The 20141-nt window shown below is 38.0% G+C and overlaps 1 protein-coding gene across 3 annotated transcripts; it reads left to right on the top strand.

The window, feature by feature from the left end:
• Positions 1–483: 483 nt before the first annotated feature.
• LOC127412445 (gamma-aminobutyric acid receptor subunit alpha-2-like) lies at positions 484–18764 on the top strand. Of its 3 annotated transcripts, none has more exons than XM_051648802.1 (10): positions 484–769; positions 1164–1250; positions 1828–1943; positions 4541–4608; positions 8448–8668; positions 8781–8863; positions 13160–13303; positions 13405–13557; positions 14595–14797; positions 15963–18764. In XM_051648802.1, exons 2-10 carry the CDS (start codon positions 1180–1182, stop codon positions 16257–16259), a joined length of 1356 nt encoding a protein of 451 aa, XP_051504762.1. In that variant the 5' UTR covers positions 484–769; positions 1164–1179; the 3' UTR covers positions 16260–18764. The 3 variants fall into 3 exon arrangements, with proteins under 3 accessions (XP_051504762.1, XP_051504763.1, XP_051504764.1); XM_051648803.1 differs by having other exon boundaries at positions 764–769; positions 1167–1250; XM_051648804.1 differs by lacking the exons at positions 484–769; positions 1164–1250; positions 1828–1943 and adding an exon at positions 2196–2329.
• The last annotated feature ends 1377 nt before the right edge of the window (positions 18765–20141 follow it).

A 20141-nucleotide genomic window follows, 5' to 3' on the forward strand; every position in this document is an offset into this window, starting at 1 on the left:
ATTATTATATTATTGAAACAAACCCCTGATATAGGGAGTGTTAAATTGAATAATAAATTAACAGGGAAGTAAAGATGGTAAAATAAGTAATTTATAATAAGCTCAGCCTTAATTCAGTTTTTTAATGCCTGATAGAATAGTATCTACCTTTGTTGAGCAATACAATACTTTAGGCAATTGCAGAATAGTCCCATTAGTCACACACTTCAGAAAATTGTGTACACAAATATTTCTGGCCTTAAAAGATACAAAAACAAAATCAATGCGGAACATTGTATCTCAAAAGGAATACAATGTGGCCCCCTATGCACTACTTAAAGCCCAATGTGACCCCTTTACCAAAATAGTTGGCCACCCCTGGCCTACACCATATGATGTTCGTGCGCTCTCCAGGGGGCACGAGTGTGAAGCTATGCTCGCTCTAGGACCCGGTGTCCCTTCTTGCGTCTTTTGGCTACTTGATGCTCTCCGGGTTCACGCTTATGTGCATTTCATACAAGCCGCTACAACCCTCAGATAAGCTGCACATGATACAGACGGATTGCGTGTCTTGTCGACCAGAACGCCTGTGAATCATGTCCCAGTAAATCATTACACTTATAAGTGAACTCTCACAGTGCCAGTCCATATGCATTTGCGCGCAACCTGGGAGTTTCCCTGAATAATACGGATGATACACCGCTGGAGGCGCGAGCTTCAGGGGCACAACTTTTCTTACTTCTTTGTATCAAAGTAGCTGCGCTTTGGACGACAATTTCAAACGACTAAGGTAAATATAGCTTTTTATTTTATGTTGGAAAGGACTGGTCGATTTCCTGAAGCAGTAAATATGGGCGGACGCTCCAACCATCCAAGGCTACTCGAAGAGTCCGTTCCAATTTCATACTTTATTCTCATACTTTATTTATTTAAGTTAAAACAACTAAGTACTATAAGTCTGGTTGTTATACCTGAAACATTTCCACACTTAAAAACTTTTGACACCAAACGGCTCTCGTAGTCTTGCGCATCTGACACTAGTGCGCGCGCTGGAGATCTGCGTGCGCGCTTTAATGTTCCTTGGATTTACAAACGCTGAACGCTCACTATCAGAAATAAAAGTCACTGTCTTGACTTATCCCCATATAGTTCTTGACTTATTCAGACTGAAATTACTTCTCTAGCAGGAAATACACAACAATGAATCAGCGATGGGGCCATTCGCATGGATTCCTAATCTACCTTTCTCTGCTGGCCCTTTGGCGTGGACGGTAAGCACAAATACACGAAAATATAGCAGTGTGCTGATTTGTTTTACGGTCACAAAATTACTAATGACTAAAAATAAATCTAGTTACATACACATGCATCAAATAATGCATAAAGACCTAGAGGGAAAGGGGTATGGTTTCTAAATTGACCATATGGAGGCAGGTTTCCTGAGATAAAAGTCTCAGGTGTTTTGGTTCTGCTAGCATCTCAGCCTGTCCATATTTGTGATTTTGCCAGATGGTCGTCCCTTCATAACTTCCTTGGACAAAGTGTGTAGAGCACTATGCGGATGAGTGCTTGAGAGCGTTCTCTCACATTCTCTGTAGTGGTCAACCAATATGTGTATTTCAATGGCAGAACAGAACAAAACTGAATTTGTTTATCATCCATTGACAAGGCTGTCTGTAAATTTTGGAACAGACACAAGGCACAGCTATTACTTCTTCCAAATACTGTATACCAGATATCGGCAGATTAACCGGCCTGGCTGATATGGTCTATAATCAATAATATGCATGTATGTATGGTGTAAACACAACTAACAGACCTTTTTGATACCAAATGTATCTTGTGTAGTTCTGAAGCAGAGGTGTCAGGTTCAGATGCCTTTAAAAACAACATCACCCTCTTCACACGGATTTTGGACAGACTACTTGATGGCTATGACAACAGGCTGAGACCTGGTCTCGGAGGTAAGGGCACGGAGTTGCAACTTGTATAAATATTAATGGGAGAAATTGGAACACTCAGTATGGCAGATGTAGAAAAGAAAGTCCTGAATTAACAACTTTTAGATACATACATCACCTGTCAGTCAGGTCGAGAACGTTCTTTGAGCATAATCTTGACCATTCTGTAGATTTCAGACTTTTTCCATTCAAGTAGATAGGAGCTTTACGTTTATGCCACTTGTATCCATAGAAAATAGCTTACTCGGGAGTGTTCCCATGATGAGGGCTGATTGGACTGACTTGCCATGAAAGAGACTTTGGTTGACCCCAGTTTTATATTCAGCTGTGTGATGATTGGGGAATGAGTGTCATTTCCGAGAGTCATTTTAGCAACCTAATTTCCTGAAGTAGGTATTACACTTATATACTCTTAACAATGTGCTAATGTGCAATGTTACGGTCATAGTGTAATTTCTGTTTAGGATTTTCATACATACTGTACAGTCTCATGTTTGCATGTATTTTCAATCTGACCTCATTTAATTATAATGAGTTGTTAATATGATCTGAGAAGTTAAAGTTATGCCTGAGACCACTAAATGAAGGCGAGGAAAACAATACCAGGAATCTGAGCCACACTTAACAATCAACAAATCCTGCCTGTATAGTCTGTCAGTGTTAATATATATTTATGTGCCATTGTGTGTACGCTCTGAGTCTGGTAACATGAAAGACAGAATGGATCATGCAAAATGTACCATTAGGCAAATAGGTTTTGGGAGTGTTTCCTTTTTTATCCTTACATTTACAGAGACACAAGAACACATTTATAGACCATGCCACAGGAGTCAGTGGACAGACGGTTGAGCTAAGAGCTTAGATGAAGTGTTGCCATGGTAGTACCGTTAATGGCAAGTTAAAGGAATAGTTCACCCAAAATGGAAAATTTGTCATCACTTGTACTCAACCATGTGTCATTCTAACCCTGTATTATTTTCTTTATTTTGTGACACATAAAAGGAAATCTTAGGCAGTTTCTGAGCTTCTGTTTTCCATACTAGGAATCTGAAATGTGATTTATACTACCAAGCTCCAAAAGGACGAAAATATCACTGTAAAAGTAATCCATACAATTTGTGTGCTATATTCCAAGTCTCCTGAAACTATATGATAGCTTTGTGTAAGGAGGAGTCTGAAATTGAAGACGTTGTTCACTGATAATCTTACACCAGAAGCTTAGATAGCCCTGGGCTCATTTTTCTCTAGCCCCGAATTCTTTCTCCCTCATCACTGTACTGTACATTTATATTTTTCCAGTGGTTGCTAAGTTGTTTTCCTCCCCTGCTTTAGTATGAGCAGAAAGTTGCCGGCGTGCGGACTCAGCGGCTGTGTTCGCTATAGCATACAACCATACTACTCTTACTGTTTCTGCAATTTATAGATATGGCCAAACTAGTAAGAGCAGTAAGCTAGTATGCTATTCCAAACAGCGAAAGTGAAACTGCTGTGTGCATCCATCGCTCTCGTGTATTTGATTGAGAGACGGAAATTTGGGGTGTATTGGAAAAATGAGGTGATCTGAAATGTATATCCTACATTTTTGAGTTAAAAAACACACACCACACAATTCGTCTGATGAGAAAAAGGATAAAGAAGCAGTAAAAACCTTTACAGGGTTTGGGCAGCTGCAGCCCATGCCCGAAGGGTCATCTGACCCAGACAGACTGTTTGTGCTTGGGCAGGTTAATGTATGTCTTCTGTTAAAGCAGCTGTTTTAACACACAATATTAGCTGTTAATATCAATATTTCTCTAAACATTTGGTCAGTTCCAAATGTTTAGATATATAACTCTTAAAACAAAAAATTATATACCTGTTTGTGCTGGAGGAATTGCAATTTTTCATGAGCCAGGACATTTTATTAAGACACGATTCTATGAACTTCGCAAACTTTGCCAAATCTGGCAATCTGTTTTTTTCTTATGAGCACATGCTTTGGCATATTTACAACCTGCTATCTTCTAAACTAAGCTAAAAACACCAGACAAATCAATAATAAGCTACTGTATAAAGCTGTTATTATAAAGTGTTTTATATTATATTGCTATTACATCAAAGGTGGCCTTATGTATCCACAGAGGTCTGGGCAAAGCCCCGAATATCCACTTACCCTAGAAATGCCCCTGTCTTCTACTCGGCCGTAGATCTAAAATCTCATTTGCGGTCATGATTTGTAAGCTTGACGAGTCACAATCGGTCACGTGGCACGTGTTGTTTGGTGTCAATGACATCAAACTTCGTGCGATGCATTCAAAAGTGCCATTTTTGAATTAGTCTTCAGAAGACTAAAAGGGCACAAGTCATGTGGACTACTTTAATGATACTTTTATGGTGCTGTTTTGCCCTTTTTGTAGCTTGGCAGCATGAATCACCACCCACTTTCATTACGCGGAAAAAGAGCAACTTGGACATGAAAGAAAATAATGTTGGGTCGGGATGACATTAGAGTAAGATGACAAAATGTTCAGTTTTGGGTGAACTGTTCCTCTAATATCAACTGAGTCACATTTCTGGTTGATTACATTGTAAATTTGGAGTTTCCATTTGCTGTGTGACAGACCGGGTGACAGAAGTGAGGACCGATATCTATGTGACCAGTTTTGGGCCAGTTTCAGATACAGACATGGTAAGACCTCTCACATCTCACAAAACATCTACTGAAATTTAATGAAAGATTTATCACATATTTATCATATTCAGATCCTCTTCTCTTTCTCTATTCATACCCCACCAACTCTCTCTCTCAGAGCTTGTTTTTCATCTGTTGTCTATTCATAGCATTTGGTACCTGGTGCTGGCTAAAAGCTTTTCGTGGTACTCTTCTGCTCCCAACTTCACACACTCTGCTCTTAAATATTTAGAATAAAGAAAATATGTCCAAATGGAAGAAAAAGGATTTTAAATTCATTATTTGTTTATTGAATTTTACTGCTCTGTGAGTGTTTTTAACCCCACTGAACACTCTCACAGATTCTGGAATAGGAATGTATGTGCTCTTGACTTGGTAAGAGGATGATAACCATAGTATATCTATTTTTTTCTTTTTCTTTTTTCTGTCATGTATTTTTTTCCCCCTCTGGCTGCTCATGGGATGGTTTACCTGAGTACTTTGCTTGAATCTTTGCCTCAGTTCTCCATTCATTACTATAGTACTTCTCTTCAATCCCCTGTTGGATAATGTGTTAGATTAGAGAGAATTGTACTGTATGTTACAGTATTACTACAGTTCGTTTTTGTAATTATTTAGAAAATAATGCACTTGTCTTCTTTGTAATTCCTCTGTGGATTTATGGAGTACGTATGGTATGTAAGACTTTCAGATTATGTAAAAGCTGTGTATCCTTCCAACAGTTTTATTTTTGCCTGGTCGATTATTGGCTCTTAGATGCCACAGTATATAGGGATGCATACAGTATGTAGGCTATATATAGAAATGATGGCCTATATTCATTAAAGATTTCATGCAGTGGCCAATAACCATTAGGATTGTTGATATAATAAAGTTTTACTATAATGCTGAAAAGGCTAAATAAATAAATAAAAATAAATAAATAAACAAATAAAAAGTAAAAAGCAAGCAAAGAAACAAAAGCCCTAAAACATACTAAATACATCCGAACATTGTAATGGACAGTATGATGAATGGATTGACATCTGGTATAGAAATACAGTAGTGTACTGTTTGAATTGGAAGAAAAGTGAATTTTTTATGAGCTATATATCAAACAATGGTGATAATTAAACAATTACTAATATTACTGTAATAAAGCTTAGGTACAGATGGGTCGAAAAGTCTGAGACTACATTGAAAATGTGGGATTTCTGCTTTTATTTAAACCTGTAAATAAAAATGTAAAACAAAGAAAAGCTATTGCATAAAATGTTGAAGAAATATTTAAGATTTATGGTAACACTTTACAATAAGGTTCCATTTGTTAACAAAAGTTAACAACATTAGTTAACATGAACTAACAATGAATAACACTTTTACAGCATTTATTAATCTTAGTTCATGTTAATTTCAACATATACTAATACATTTTTTAAATCAAATGTTTTAGTTAATGCACTATGAACTAACATGAACTAACAATGAACAATTATATTTTTATTAACTAACATTAACAAAGATTTATAAATGCGGTCAAATATATATAGTTAATTGTTTGTTCATGATACCTAGTGCATTAACTAATGTGGTCGAATGAAACCTTATTGTAAAGTATTACCAGAAATATTTTAAGATGCATGAAAACTAGATAAGCAAATTTGTGACACTGACCATGTTAACTCCTTTGTACAAAATGTCAGATTTCTTTGCTTCATTTAAAAGGCACTAGATGCTCTTTGGAATATTCTCAAATCATGCTGGAATAACATAAATCATCAGATTTTGCACAAACTTGAGGAGTCCATGCCAGTTCGAGTGCATGTTGACATTAAAGTAAATGGGGGACATAACAAATACTTATTCTGAAATTTGAATTTTCAAATTTTCACTTAAATTGTTGTGCTGATCATAATTTGTCATTAAAGTGTTTGTATTCAATTATAAAAGAATACAAAATAGAAGCATTTTCACTATGGTTTCAGAATGTTGGACCCCAGTGTAGCCTATATTGCACACCGCTAGTATTATATCTAGTGTTTGTGTCACATAAATCTTGTGTGGGCAACAGTCTGACAGAGCACTGCTTAAGTGTCTTTTTTATTGGCCTGATCAGTCTGTAGTATTCCAGCTCATCACTAGTGCTACACAGTTCCACACTCCTAGGAACATTACATTGACTTTAAATAGACATACACACTGAAGGAACACATAAACGTTATTTTTTTTATCAATCATACTGTGCCATGGATATGATATGACAATATGGAAAGTGACTAGTATTGTCTATTTGCTGGGGGGGGGGGGGGTTCTCTGGGACTCCTGCATTATGAAGGGTAATGTTGCAAGATTTTGGCAAGAATATCAAACATCCAGAACAAGCTTTCCCCAAAGTTTGCATCAGATGTAGGATGTAGATGTTATTACTGTGCTGGAATTAACTTAGTATGGAACCGTAATAGGTTTTTTGCTCCAATAGGATTGTGGCATTGTGAAAGCTTATCGAGAGAGGAAAAGAATGGGAAGGGAGTGATGCATTACAGATGTGTGCTGTGAGTGCTGGGAAGCCCTGGCACTTCAGTGACAGCATATACTGTCACAGAGTATTATCGTTTGTGTATGAGTGTGGGAGTATAAGTATAATCTCTTACGTGCATTATATTGAGTTTTCCTGTCTCTCTGCTGCCATGGAAACTGAATGCCCATCTTCACCTCAGGGGTCGGTCTGGGGCAGCATAGTGCACGAGGGATTCTGAGATATGCAGTGATGTGAAGTGGTTCTGACACTTTGCTACTTTCTAGTCCTATAGAAAGAAAGATTACCCAAACACACACAATTACCCAGAGACAAAAAGATATAGAATGAACTGAAAAATTATTTGCAGATGGAGCTTCTTTTGTCTTTTACATACTTTTTATATATATATTTTTTTTAGATATTTAGATATTGGTGCATTTTTTTTATTTAGTCTATTTAAACATGCGCTGGACGGACGTCTTTTACCGTTATGCCATGTCTGGCTGTTTTTTCAGCGTCTCGTGCCATGAGTGCTGTATTTTTAGAGTCCATGTCAAGTAAATGTTACAGTTTTTTATGTTAGTCAATATGAAAGTCGTTTTAGACTTATACTGACGCCTAACAGTGTGGATGCCATAGTCATGATTACTTTATTTTGTGGTTACTGAGATAAAGCAAGTAGTATTTCAGCAACAATTTCTCATGTAAGATGTTTTTGACATTAAAGGGATAGTTCACCCAAAAATGTATACATTCTCTCATCATTTACCCACCCTTATGCCATCCCAGATGTGTATGACTTTCTTTCTTCTGCTGTACACAAATTAAGATTTTTAGAAGAATATCTGAGCTCTGTAGGTCCTTACAATGCAAATGAATGGTGGCCAGAACTTTGAAGCCCCAAAAAGCACAAAAAGGCAGAGTAAAAGAAATCCATTAGACTCCAGTGGTTGATAAGAGAACTTTTATTTTTGGGTTAACTAACCCTTTATTAATTTTTTTTTTTAAAGTCTGTTCATGTGATCTTAAATGGCAACCCCCATGAGGCAGCCCAGCTCATTGTAAATTAAAGCAGTTTTTATTATGTAACTGATATAACTGGAGTCCACATCTCAAGTGTACATGATTTTAAGCCTATTTTAAGTACTATTCATTTCTTTAGAAGTTAAACTGTATATTAATGAGGTAAAAAAAGAAGTTCAGCTTTTAAAAACTCATCTTGAGACCCTTGTGTTCTGTTCCATTCTGCTGCGCTGCATCTAGCTGTTTTTGAGCATAAGAACACGCCAATGTGCACAGACCCTTAGCTTCAAAAGTCCCCATCCCTCTCTGTCCTCAGGAATACACAGTGGATGTGTTTTTCCGCCAACGCTGGACAGACGAGCGGCTGAAGTTTCATGGGCCGATGAATATTCTGCGTCTCAACAACCTGATGGCCAGTAAAATCTGGACGCCAGACACTTTTTTTCATAACGGCAAGAAATCTGTGGCTCATAACATGACCATGCCTAACAAACTGCTACGCATCATGGAGAATGGCACTCTACTATACACTATGAGGTGCACATACATTACTACATGTATGAATGTAAACCTTTCACATTTGCATAACAACACAGAATTGTGACTCTTTTTAATGTGTTTGTGTATGTGTGCGCATTTGTCACAACAGATTGACAGTGCAAGCTGAATGTCCAATGCATCTTGAGGACTTTCCAATGGATTTCCATTCCTGTCCACTTAAATTTGGCAGCTGTAAGTGAAAATGCAAAAAATATATTTTGTTATCATGGTGCACTGAGGGACAAGCTAGAGTGTTGTAATCACACAGGGTTCAAAATTAACCTTTTTTCCACACATGCCAATGGTGAGTGAATTGAGAAAATTTACCATCCATAAATATTTCTTACTATCCAGAAAACTGTATACAGCATCATTTTAATTACAAAAAATATATTGCTTATGAGATTATTGAACTGTTTTACCCCTTGCATATTAGTTGCAAACAGTGCAAGATGAGCCATCCTCTCGGTTAAACGACCGCTGTCTCAGAAATGTGGAAAAGACACCGTAGTTTTGTTCATTTTGGTGGCTTAATGTGAGGAGTATTATTAACATATTTTCGGCAACATGGACTTCTGGAGAAAGAAAAACATTTGGCATCCGAAGTGAATGTCCAGGGTTGGGGAGTAACGGAATACATGTAACTGGATTACATATTTAAAATACAAAATATAAGTAACGGCATTCCACTACAGTTACAATTTAAATAATTGGTAATTACAATACAGTTACATTCAAAAGTATTTTGATTACTGAAGTGATTACTTTGCATTTTATTGTCATTTGTTTCATTTAATATTTAGTCCTTTCAGATGGAAAACATTTAAACATATAAATGATGCGATCCAAAGTGCATTTGAACAGCGGTGAAACACTTTCATACGAGCAGACAGAGAAGTACGTTTGAAGTAAGTTTGGAGCAGAAGAAATAGAAATAAACCTTGTGTAAATTGTCAGCTTTATTGCTATTTCTAGCCATTTTACATGCACGATCATATTTTTTTATCAAGAAAATTCACGTTAGATCATAATTTCTTTTTTTCTAGTAAGACCCTTGATATTAGGGATAAAATTTTATTCTTAATGATAATTTTTGTATTGTTTTCCTGTAAACATATCTAAAAATCCTTTCAATTCAATTTGATTTATTTTGTTTTAGAAACAACACTGCATAAGATATTTAGGTTTTTCAGAGAATGTATTTTTAACATGTGTATTTTGTCTTACTGTACTGGCAGAGTTTTTATAGTCAAAACAAGTGAAAAAATCTACCAGTGCTGAAGAAGTAATCCAAAGTATTTATAATACGTTACTGACCTTGAGTAATCTAATGGAATACGTTACAAATTACATTTTACAGCATGTTTTCTGTAATCTGTAGTGGAATACATTTCAAAAGTAACCCTCACAACCCTGTGAATGTCTAACGGTAAATTTCCACTTAAGTGACAGATGTTTTCTTTGGTAGACGGTTCGATTTGAAATCCCTTATATATATATTCCTCATAAATTCCTTATTTACGGTCACATTCACCCTTGTATTTGAAAATCACAGAAAATCCGTCAGGTGAAATTCCTGATCGTACAGATTCCCACTGAGATTACTTTATTTTGCCAGCAGGATTTAGCCATGCAAGGGTAAATGTGCACTGAGCCTTTAAAGAATTTGTTCACCCCAAAATGAAACTTCTGTCATTATTTCCTCACAGTCATGTCGTTTCAAACCTATATGACTTTCTTTCTTCTCCAGAACACAAAAAGAATTTTAAAGTATGTCTAGATCTCAAATTTAATAACAAAGGCAGCTGGTAGTGACTCACTTGAACCTCCTGAGACCTGAGCGTGACTGCTGTGTGCATTTTACATTTCCCTTATTGAATTGTTACAAGAAGCACCTAATAAACATACAGACAATAATAATAATCAAAAAAATTCTAGATCAAATAGTTTTCCTAAAATAGATGTCCACATATATGGACAGTGGGACTAAGTTGTGACATTTTAAATAATACCAAGCTATAGAAAGTCAGATTTATTTGATCAAATTGTTTATTATGTTTCCAGGAGTATTGTTTATTCATGTTTTTAAGATGTAACAGACATCACAGCTGATTTTCTGTAAAACTGCTTTTGAACTAATGTATTGGGAAAAGAACAAATCAAATACTATACAAATAAAAATCATGTTCAAATAACATTTTGCATAAAACATTCAGAATCTATGTACTGATTATCATTGTCTCATGTCTGCCAAACCTGTTGAGTGGTCCAAACATCATCTGCAGCCTGAAACTGAACTTTTGATAGGAAGTATGTATTGAATGCACTTGGCTTCATAGGAAAGCTATGGGGATGCTCCCTTGCTCCCTATGTAGTGAATGACTTAACCTCCAGTGTGCTGTCTGTCTGCTCTGGTCTCAGAACAGTTCGAAATGCACCTTATTTTCATCCTAACTCCATATAAAGCCTCTGAAAGCAAAACTTTTCAGCTTTTGGATGAACCCATTGATTCTCAATGTAAAAATACACAGTAAATATATGATTTCTAAGGGAAAATAGCGCTAAAGTACATTGTGTTTTGCAGCATGGCGTTTCTCGATTAATTGCTCAGATTTAAAAAAATGGCATATCGGATGAAAATAGAGACACTAATCTTTTGACTCAAAAATGTTTAAATGTAAAAACTTAAACAAGTTTCTTACCAGATGTAGTTTTGTTGGTGTTTCTCCCAAAGACAAACTCTGCTGTGATCGGTGCCATGTTTTTTTGTCTCATGGCTCCGTACGTCGAAAGTTTAACCCTTTACTGACAGCACAGATTCTTCTGAACTGAGATCAGTCGGTATAAATTAAATTAAATTATGCATTGCGTATAGCGAAGCCAAAATACAATGTCCACGCATACACTATATTGCCAAAAGTATTCGCTCACCCATCCAAATAATTGAATTCAGGTGTTCCAATCACTTCCATGGCCACAGGTGTATAAAATGAAGCACCTAGGCATGCAGACTGCTTCTACAAACATTTGTGAAAGAATGGGCCACTCTCAGGAGCTCAGTGAATTCCAGCGTGGTACTGTGATAGGATGCCACCTGTGCAACAAGTCCAGTCATGAAATTTCCTCGCTACTAAATATTCCACAGTCAACTGTCAGTGGTATTATAACAAAGTGGAAGCGATTGGGAATGACAGCAACTCAGCCACGAAGTGGTAGGCCACGTAAAATGACAGAGCGGGGTCAGCGGATGCTGAGGCGCATAGTGAGCAGAGGTCGCCAACTTTCTGCAGAGTCAATCGCTACAGACCTCCAAAGTTCATGTGGCCTTCAGATTAGCTCAAGAACAGTGCGTAGAGAGCTTCATGGAATTGGTTTCCATTGCCAAGCAGCTGCATCCAAGCCATACATCACCAAGTGCAATGCAAAGCGTTGGATGCAGTGGTGTAAAGCACGCCGCCACTGGACTCTAGAGCAGTGGAGAAGCATTCTCTGGAGTGACGAATCACGCTTCTCCATCTGGCAATCTGATGGACGAGTCTGGGTTTGGCGGTTGCCAGGAGAACGGTACTTGTCTGACTGCATTGTGCCAACTGTGAAGTTTGGTGGAGGGGGGATTATGGTGTGGGGTTGTTTTTCAGGAGCTGGGCTTGGCCCCTTAGTTCCAGTGAAAGGAACTCTGAATGCTTCAGCATACCAAGGGATTTTGGACAATTCCATGCTCCCAACTTTGTGGGAACAGTTTGGGGATGGCCCCTTCCTGTTCCAACATGACTGCTCACCAGTGCACAAAGCAAGGTCCATAAAGACATGGATGAGCGAGTTTGGTGTGGAAGAACTTGACTGGCCTGCACAGAGTCCTGACCTCAACCCGATAGAGCACCTTTGGGATGGATTAGAGCGAAGACTGCGAGCCAGGCCTTCTCGTCCAACATCAGTGTCTGACATCACAAATGCGCTTCTGGAAGAATGGTCAAAAATTCCCATAAACACACTCCTAAATCTTGTGGAAAGCCTTCCCAGAAGAGTTGAAGCTGTTATAGCTGCAAAGGGTGGGCTGACATCATATTAAACCCTATGGATTAAGAATGGGATGTCACTTAAGTTCATATGTGTCTAAAAGCAGATGAGCGAATACTTTTGGCAATATAGTGTATGTACGTGGGGTTGCACGAGGTTGAAGCTTAAAAAAGAAGCATCCAAAAGTGTCATAAAAGTAGTCCACTCGACTCGTTTGTTATATTCCAAGTCTTCTGAAGGCATATAATCAATTTGTGTGATGAACAGAATGAAAATGTAATTCATAATTGATCAACTCCCATATACAGCGTGAAATCAATATGGCGACTACTTTGATAACATCAAACGTCATTGGTCCTTGCATGTCTTGTGACCACATGTCATGACGTCATGTCGCAAGAACGTCATTAACACGAACAAATATGTATCTGTTCTTCAGTTTTTAATTTAATTCGTTTCTTCTGTGTGTAGATGCTTACACTTTGAACGAGGTGACATATGTTTGGACACGTAATGCCACCTTATCAGTGGAAGTAGCTCCAGACGGATCTAGACTAAACCAGTATGACCTAATGGGTCAGACGGTTGGCAAGGAAACCATCAAGTCCAACACTGGTTAGTTGACAACATGTTTTGCAAGATATTCTCAAACAATCACGAAACAGGATCCATCTGGTCTCCTTCTGGTCTCTCTCTCCTTCTCTCCCGCTGTGTAGGTGAATATACAGTGATGACTGCCCATTTCCATCTGAAGAGGAAGATTGGATACTTTGTGATTCAGACATACCTGCCCTGCATCATGACAGTCATCCTGTCCCAGGTGTCTTTTTGGCTAAATCGAGAATCCGTCCCTGCACGCACAGTTTTTGGTGGGTGAGCATGTGTTTGTGTCTCCCATATCTCTCTTATGGAGAACATAATGTAATGTAATGTTTTTGTGTATCAGAAACATAATGTGGAAAGTTTTCTAATTCAGTGCATTGCTCAAATGGCACATATTTATTTGTTGGCTGTGTACGTATTTTCACGCAAAATGAATTTAGCATGCTGATTTTGTTGTTCTGATTGAATTATTGATGCAGTCATGGGAAGAGCTCATGTTTGGTTTGTCATTTTTTATTTTCTCTCCAGCAGTTTCAATTTCCTTCCAAGCTCAAGAGACGAACTGTAAAATAGCTGCAAGCACAGACAAACAGCAGAGCACTATTTTTTTGGCACATTTAAATTAAACACACAGACTCCTAGACTGTTGTTGCACAACATGTCCATGATTTTTTTTTTATCAACATCAAGATTTTTGGTTTACATTTTAATATGAATGTACAAGGCAATATATGTATTTTAGGTGCTGTGACTGGTTACCATTTTGCTTGGGTTTTCACCCTTTTAATCACCTTTATAAATGGTCATGCAGTGTGAAAATACTCCATATAGTCTCTAAATTAATTTGAGGTCATGAAAACTGCATATTAATTATAAAAAATAACTATGGTTTTAGCATCTATTTAATAGTTAGTGTAGAATCTGCTTTGTTGATATCTGGCCCGAATAAGACATGCTTCTGAAATCCAGTGGTTGAAAATGGGGACAAGAGGGTGACTCAGGGCATATGACTGACTGACTGACTGCTGAAATGAACTTAATTTCATTAGCCGAGGGCATTTGGGATCACACGTGTACATCTGTGCTGTCAACATGATGTCCTTGCAAATGTGAACTGAATTAATGTTAATTTATGTTCATTTTTTTTCTCTTGCCTTACACATGTCCTTTTGGTAATGGGTCTCTACAAATGAGGCAAACAGCATAAATGCTAGTAATTATTTGCAGCGAGGCACGCTGCAATTCTAATGCGGTAACTGTAAATACAGCAGTCTCTGAGCTTTGTTTTTTTATACTGCCCTAGGTGTGACTACAGTCCTAACGATGACCACTCTGAGCATCAGTGCTCGCAACTCTTTACCAAAAGTGGCCTATGCCACAGCCATGGACTGGTTCATTGCTGTGTGCTACGCATTTGTTTTCTCTGCTCTTATCGAGTTTGCCACAGTAAACTACTTCACCAAGCGTGGCTGGGCCTGGGATGGCAAGAGCATTGTCAATGATAAGGTAACAATGACTACACAGACTAGTCTTTGATTGTGGAGTTGGGCACATTTGGTGGCTTTGATCATTTTCATTGGGAAGATGTATGTTATTTAGATGAGTAAACTTAAGGGCTGTTCACACTAGACACGTTCATAATTAAAAAGAGCTAGATGGAATGCAACAGAATTGAACTGAACGCAGGGGTTTTGAGATGCGTTTTTAAAAGTAATAACTATTTACTTGACATGGCTTCTTAAAAATGCAAAACAATTGGCTCAAGAAGCTGAAAGAATAAATAAATAAATAGATACAATGAAACAGCCATATAACAGTCATATAGACATATAACCAGTATGGCCTCATTAGTATTCATAGAAATTTGTACATAGACTGAAATATACAATATCAATGTATTCACAGTATCAGCACAAGCGCTTTTATGTACAGTAATGTACAGCTTTAGAGATACTTATTATACTTATTTTTGTATGGCTGAATTTAATTATCATTGAAGATAAACAAGTATGAAATATACTGTCAGTGTTATGTTACAAAGTACAGGGTCGATTTTACAGTGTTAATATTAACCTGTTTCACTCATTTGATGCTGTGTGTGTGTGTGTGTACTGTCACAATTGTTCCCCAAAGGATTCATAAAACTTTTGTACATCTCAAGTTGTTCAAACATAAAAGTGTTTACATTTAGATGCTGTCAATATGTCGTCACTGTATACTTTGGTGTCTATGAAAACGCACGAAAGTGTACTTGACATATGATTATCTACAAATACTTGAGATGAGATCATGTTAATCTAACTCATTTACAAAGACAAACAATTGAAAAACTGTGCAAAACATAATAATGTGTCTTGTGAGAATGCCCTTGGGATGCTGCTGGCAGAAAACCTCTACAATTAGTTCAAACAGTTAATTTCCCCCAAGACCTCCAGGCTATTTTATGTGAACCAACTTGTAGACATAAAGTGTATCCAAACAAATTAATACACAGATGGATTCATAATAGATCAAAGTACCAGAAACTGGCACTTACATTATGTGTTTTGGTGCAGTCTTGTGTCTACATTTTTGTCATTTTTGTATCTTAATGACTCCCAACCTTTAGCTTGATATCATCGATTGAACAGTGTCATGTATCAATGTATTAACTAACTTTTTCTGACTACAGAATAAGGAGACATCTGTTCTGAAAAAGAATAATGCTTATGCAGTTGCTGTGGCAAACTATGCACCGCACATGGCTAAGGACTCAGCTCTGCCCACTGTCTCTAAGAGTGCCATACCAGAGGCCAGTAAACCTCAACCGATGGCTAAAGAGGCAAAGAAGACCTTCAACAGTGTCAGCAAAATTGACCGTATGTCGCGCATCATCTTTCCAGTTCTTTTTGGCAGTTTTAACTTGGTTTACTGGGCCACATATCTCAACAGAGAACCTGTTATTAAGAATATGGTCCCCTCCCAATGACCTACTAGCTATTGAAGATACAACACAATCATTCAGTATATGCAACAGCAGTAGGCCTATATATTTGTAACAAACACATGGTGTATCTCAAATACAACTTTTGTATAAATTCTTTACTCTTTATAGCCTCCTTTAATCTTTTCACTGCCAGGAAAATTTAAAGAGAGATAATCCAGGTGTTTTATCATAAATTAATGGTACAAAAATAACTTATTTTCACAAATTACTAAGTTGTTCTTGAATGTTGTTGAATGTTGAATGTTGTTATCTGTTATCAAGTCAGCTTGCTTACATGTGATATGTCAAGAAAGCTAATAGGTCTTTTGACATGTAATCGTGTAGCCAATCAACTTGCGTGTTCTCTGTTTGCATTACATTAAATATGCTCAGTTTGCAAGTGAGCTGGTTTCACTGCAGGTCGCTGCAAGAGTTTTCTCTGAAAATGGTATTTGCTCAGGTGGTTGCTGGGCCTTTTTTCCAACAGCTTGCACGGTAAGGTCTGCTTTTGACCATGACACATAGAAGCGTGTCTTTATCAAGCTGTAGCAAAATCAGGCACTGACACACATCACTATCTTAGGTCATTAGTTTAAAAATATCCACACATAGCTAGGCTATGTCACTAGTTAAATAAGCTCTGTGCTTTCCTGGTCCAGATACACATTAAGAATCAGGTCACTAGCCGTTTAAGCCATTTGGCCAAGCAGGCCCAGGCACACATAGAGTTTTAGTTCATTACTGTAATGCGATTCGGCCAAGCAGTCCAAGGCACACCTAACAAGCATGCACTCTGTGCACATGGCTCTTTGGAGTAGCAGCAGTACACAAGTCTTGGTGGAAGATCTGCTTGTCTGGGGGATTGTGTTTTGTATTTTGTGTTATGTGTTTGGGCAGCTTCCCTTCTTTGTTGGGGGATTGTATTTATGTCTAATTGTGCTTGATGCAGCATGTCTTGTGTTTTTCTAATTGTGCAGCAGCAGCATGTCCACATGCTTAACTCAGTATATCTGTGTATGTTCCAGCAGTAGCAAGTCTCCGTACTTGCCCTGCAGCAGCAGCAGTGCAGCAGATCTTGTCTGCCAAGACCAATATCCTATCAATATGTCTTAAGCCCTATTCGGACAGCAACAGAGTGTTTTTCTCCCACCTCCCACAAGAAAATTCCAGGCTGAATTACCTACTGTTTTTTGACAAACACCAAGGACGTGTGGTAATTTAATTACTGTCCGAATTCACATCTCCAAGTTTATAATCCAAAAGTCGTTTTGGAAATCCTTTTTAACCACTGCTAAGTGCCGTACAGTTGCGCTGTGTGCTAACAACTCTGGTGGTAATGTACAGTTGTGAACAATGGAAGACTGTGTAACAGAAATGTTTGAAGAAATTCACAATAATAAATTTACATTGCCGCTCCACCACAGTGAGTGGGAACTCTGACATGCCTTTCACCATGCCGCTTCCCATACTTTATGGTTGTGAATAGTTTTGTTGAATTGTTTCTGAAATTTTCAGCATTTCTTCACGTGTCCAGTGTTGCTTCCTCATCGCCATGTTGAACATGTGACTCAGACATGTGACTGACCGTGTGAGAAGCTAATATCCGGGTTAGTATGATGACAAAACTTGCTCATCCCCTGTGATTTAATTGTCATCCAAATGCATGAGTTTTTATCACGGGGAGCCATGCAAATGTACTTTTACAGACGTCAACCTGAGAAACAATTGCCGTCCAAATAGGGCTACACCCACATTAACAAGCTATATTTTCTGAGAGTTGTCATAACTGAAATTACTTCAGGCATGAAACTCTGAACTGCACAAGCTGATTGTTTCTTTGAACTTGTTATCTGTTAGCCTATCAGCTCGCTCACATGTGACATGTCAAGCCAATTGGCTTACAATGTTAAGCTGATAGGTCCTTTTACGTGTAATTGAGTAGCCAATCAATTTGCATTCTCTCTCTTTGCCAAACATTTAAATTTGCTCAGTTTGCATGTAAAAAGCAAAAGCAAAGCCAGTTTTATTGCAGCGCACTGCAAGAGTTTTCTCTGAAACCCTCTACCTCCCCAGCTCCATGTCTATTTCTGCTACATGGAGATTGTATTTATGTCTAATTGTGCAGCAGCATGTCATACATGCTTGATGCAGCATGTCTTGTTTTTTTTCTAATTGTGCAGTAGCAGCATCCTTATGCCACATATGCCACATGCTTAACTCAGTATGTTCGTGTATGTTCTGGCAGTAGCAATTCTTCATACTTACTCTACAGTAGCAGTGTAGCAGATCTAGTCCACCAAGACCAATATCCTATCAATATGCCATACACACATTAACGTGCTAAATCTTTCCTAATGTTGTCATAACTGAACCTTATTTTTGTATGTTGTTGTGCAATTTTTGAGTATATATCTGATTTTTGTATTTTATGTTTTGCATTTTCATACAGACCTCATATATATGGTTTGTACTTATAAATATACAGGTGCATCTCAATAAATTAGAATGTCGTGGAAAAGTTCATTTATTTCAGTAATTCAACTCAAATTGTGAAACTTGTGTATTAAATAAATTCAATGCACACAGACTGAAGTAGTTTAAGTCTTTGGTTCTTTTAATTGTGATGATTTTGGCTCACATTTAACAAAAACCCACCAATTCACTATCTCAAAAAATTAGAATACATCATAAGACCAATAAAAAAAACATTTTTAGTGAATTGTTGGCCTTCTGGAAAGTATGTTCATTTACTGTATATGTACTCAATACTTGGTAGGGGCTCCTTTTGCTTTAATTACTGCCTCAATTCGGCGTGGGATGGAGGTGATCAGTTTGTGGCACTGCTGAGGTGGTATGGAAGCCCAGGTTTCTTTGACAGTGGCCTTCAGCTCATCTGCATTTTTTGGTCTCTTGTTTCTCATTTTCCTCTTGACAATACCCCATAGATTGTCTATGGGGTTCAGGTCTGGTGAGTTTGCTGGCCAGTCAAGCACACCAACACCATGGTCATTTAACCAACTTTTGGTGCTTTTGGCAGTGTGGGCAGGTGCCAAATCCTGCTGGAAAATGAAATCAGCATCTTTAAAAAGCTGGTCAGCAGAAGGAAGCCTGAAGTGCTCCAGAATTTCTTGGTAAACGGGTGCAGTGACTTTGGTTTTCAAAAAACATAATGGACCAACACCAGCAGATGACATTGCACCCCAAATCATCACAGACTGTGGAAACTTAACACTGGACTTCAAGCAACTTGGGCTATGAGCTTCTCCACCCTTCCTCCAGACTCTAGGACCTTGGTTTCCAAATGAAATACAAAACTTGCTCTCATCTGAAAAGAGGACTTGGGAACACTGGGCAACAGTCCAGTTCTTCTTCTCCTTAGCCCAGGTAAGACGCCTCTGACGTTGTCTGTGGTTCAGGAGTGGCTTAACAAGAGGAATACGACAACTGTAGCCAAATTCCTTGACATGTCTGTGTGTGGTGGCTCTTGATGCCTTGACCCCAGCCTCAGTCCATTCCTTGTGAAGTTCACCCAAATTCTTGAATCGATTTTGCTTGACAATCCTCATAAGGCTGCGGTTCTCTCGGTTGGTTGTGCATCTTTTTCTTCAACACTTTTTCCTTCCACTCAACTTTCTGTTAACATGCTTGGATACAGCACTCTATGAACAGCCAGCTTCTTTGGCAATGAATGTTTGTGGCTTACCCTCCTTGTGAAGGGTGTCAATGATTGTCTTCTGGACAACTGTCAGATCAGCAGTCTTCCCCATGATTGTGTAGCCTAGTGAACCAAACTGAGAGACCATTTTGAAGGCTCAGGAAACCTTTGCAGGTGTTTTGAGTTGATTAGCTGATTGGCATGTCACCATATTCTAATTTTTTGAGATA

This window comes from Myxocyprinus asiaticus, chromosome 21, assembly GCF_019703515.2.
Source record: "Myxocyprinus asiaticus isolate MX2 ecotype Aquarium Trade chromosome 21, UBuf_Myxa_2, whole genome shotgun sequence".
In the NCBI taxonomy this organism is placed as follows: Eukaryota; Metazoa; Chordata; class Actinopteri; order Cypriniformes; family Catostomidae; genus Myxocyprinus; species Myxocyprinus asiaticus.

What these genes read in the sequence shown, in the direction of transcription:
- LOC127412445 (XM_051648802.1), top strand. Translation starts at nt 1,180, where the DNA reads ATGAATCAGCGATGGGGCCATTCGCATGGATTCCTAATCTACCTTTCT. An exon ending in AACCATCAAGTCCAACACTG is followed by an intron (nt 13,304 to 13,404) that starts GTTAGTTGACAA and finishes CCCGCTGTGTAG; the next exon opens with GTGAATATACAGTGATGACT. An exon ending in CCCTGCACGCACAGTTTTTG is followed by an intron (nt 13,558 to 14,594) that starts GTGGGTGAGCAT and finishes ATACTGCCCTAG; the next exon opens with GTGTGACTACAGTCCTAACG.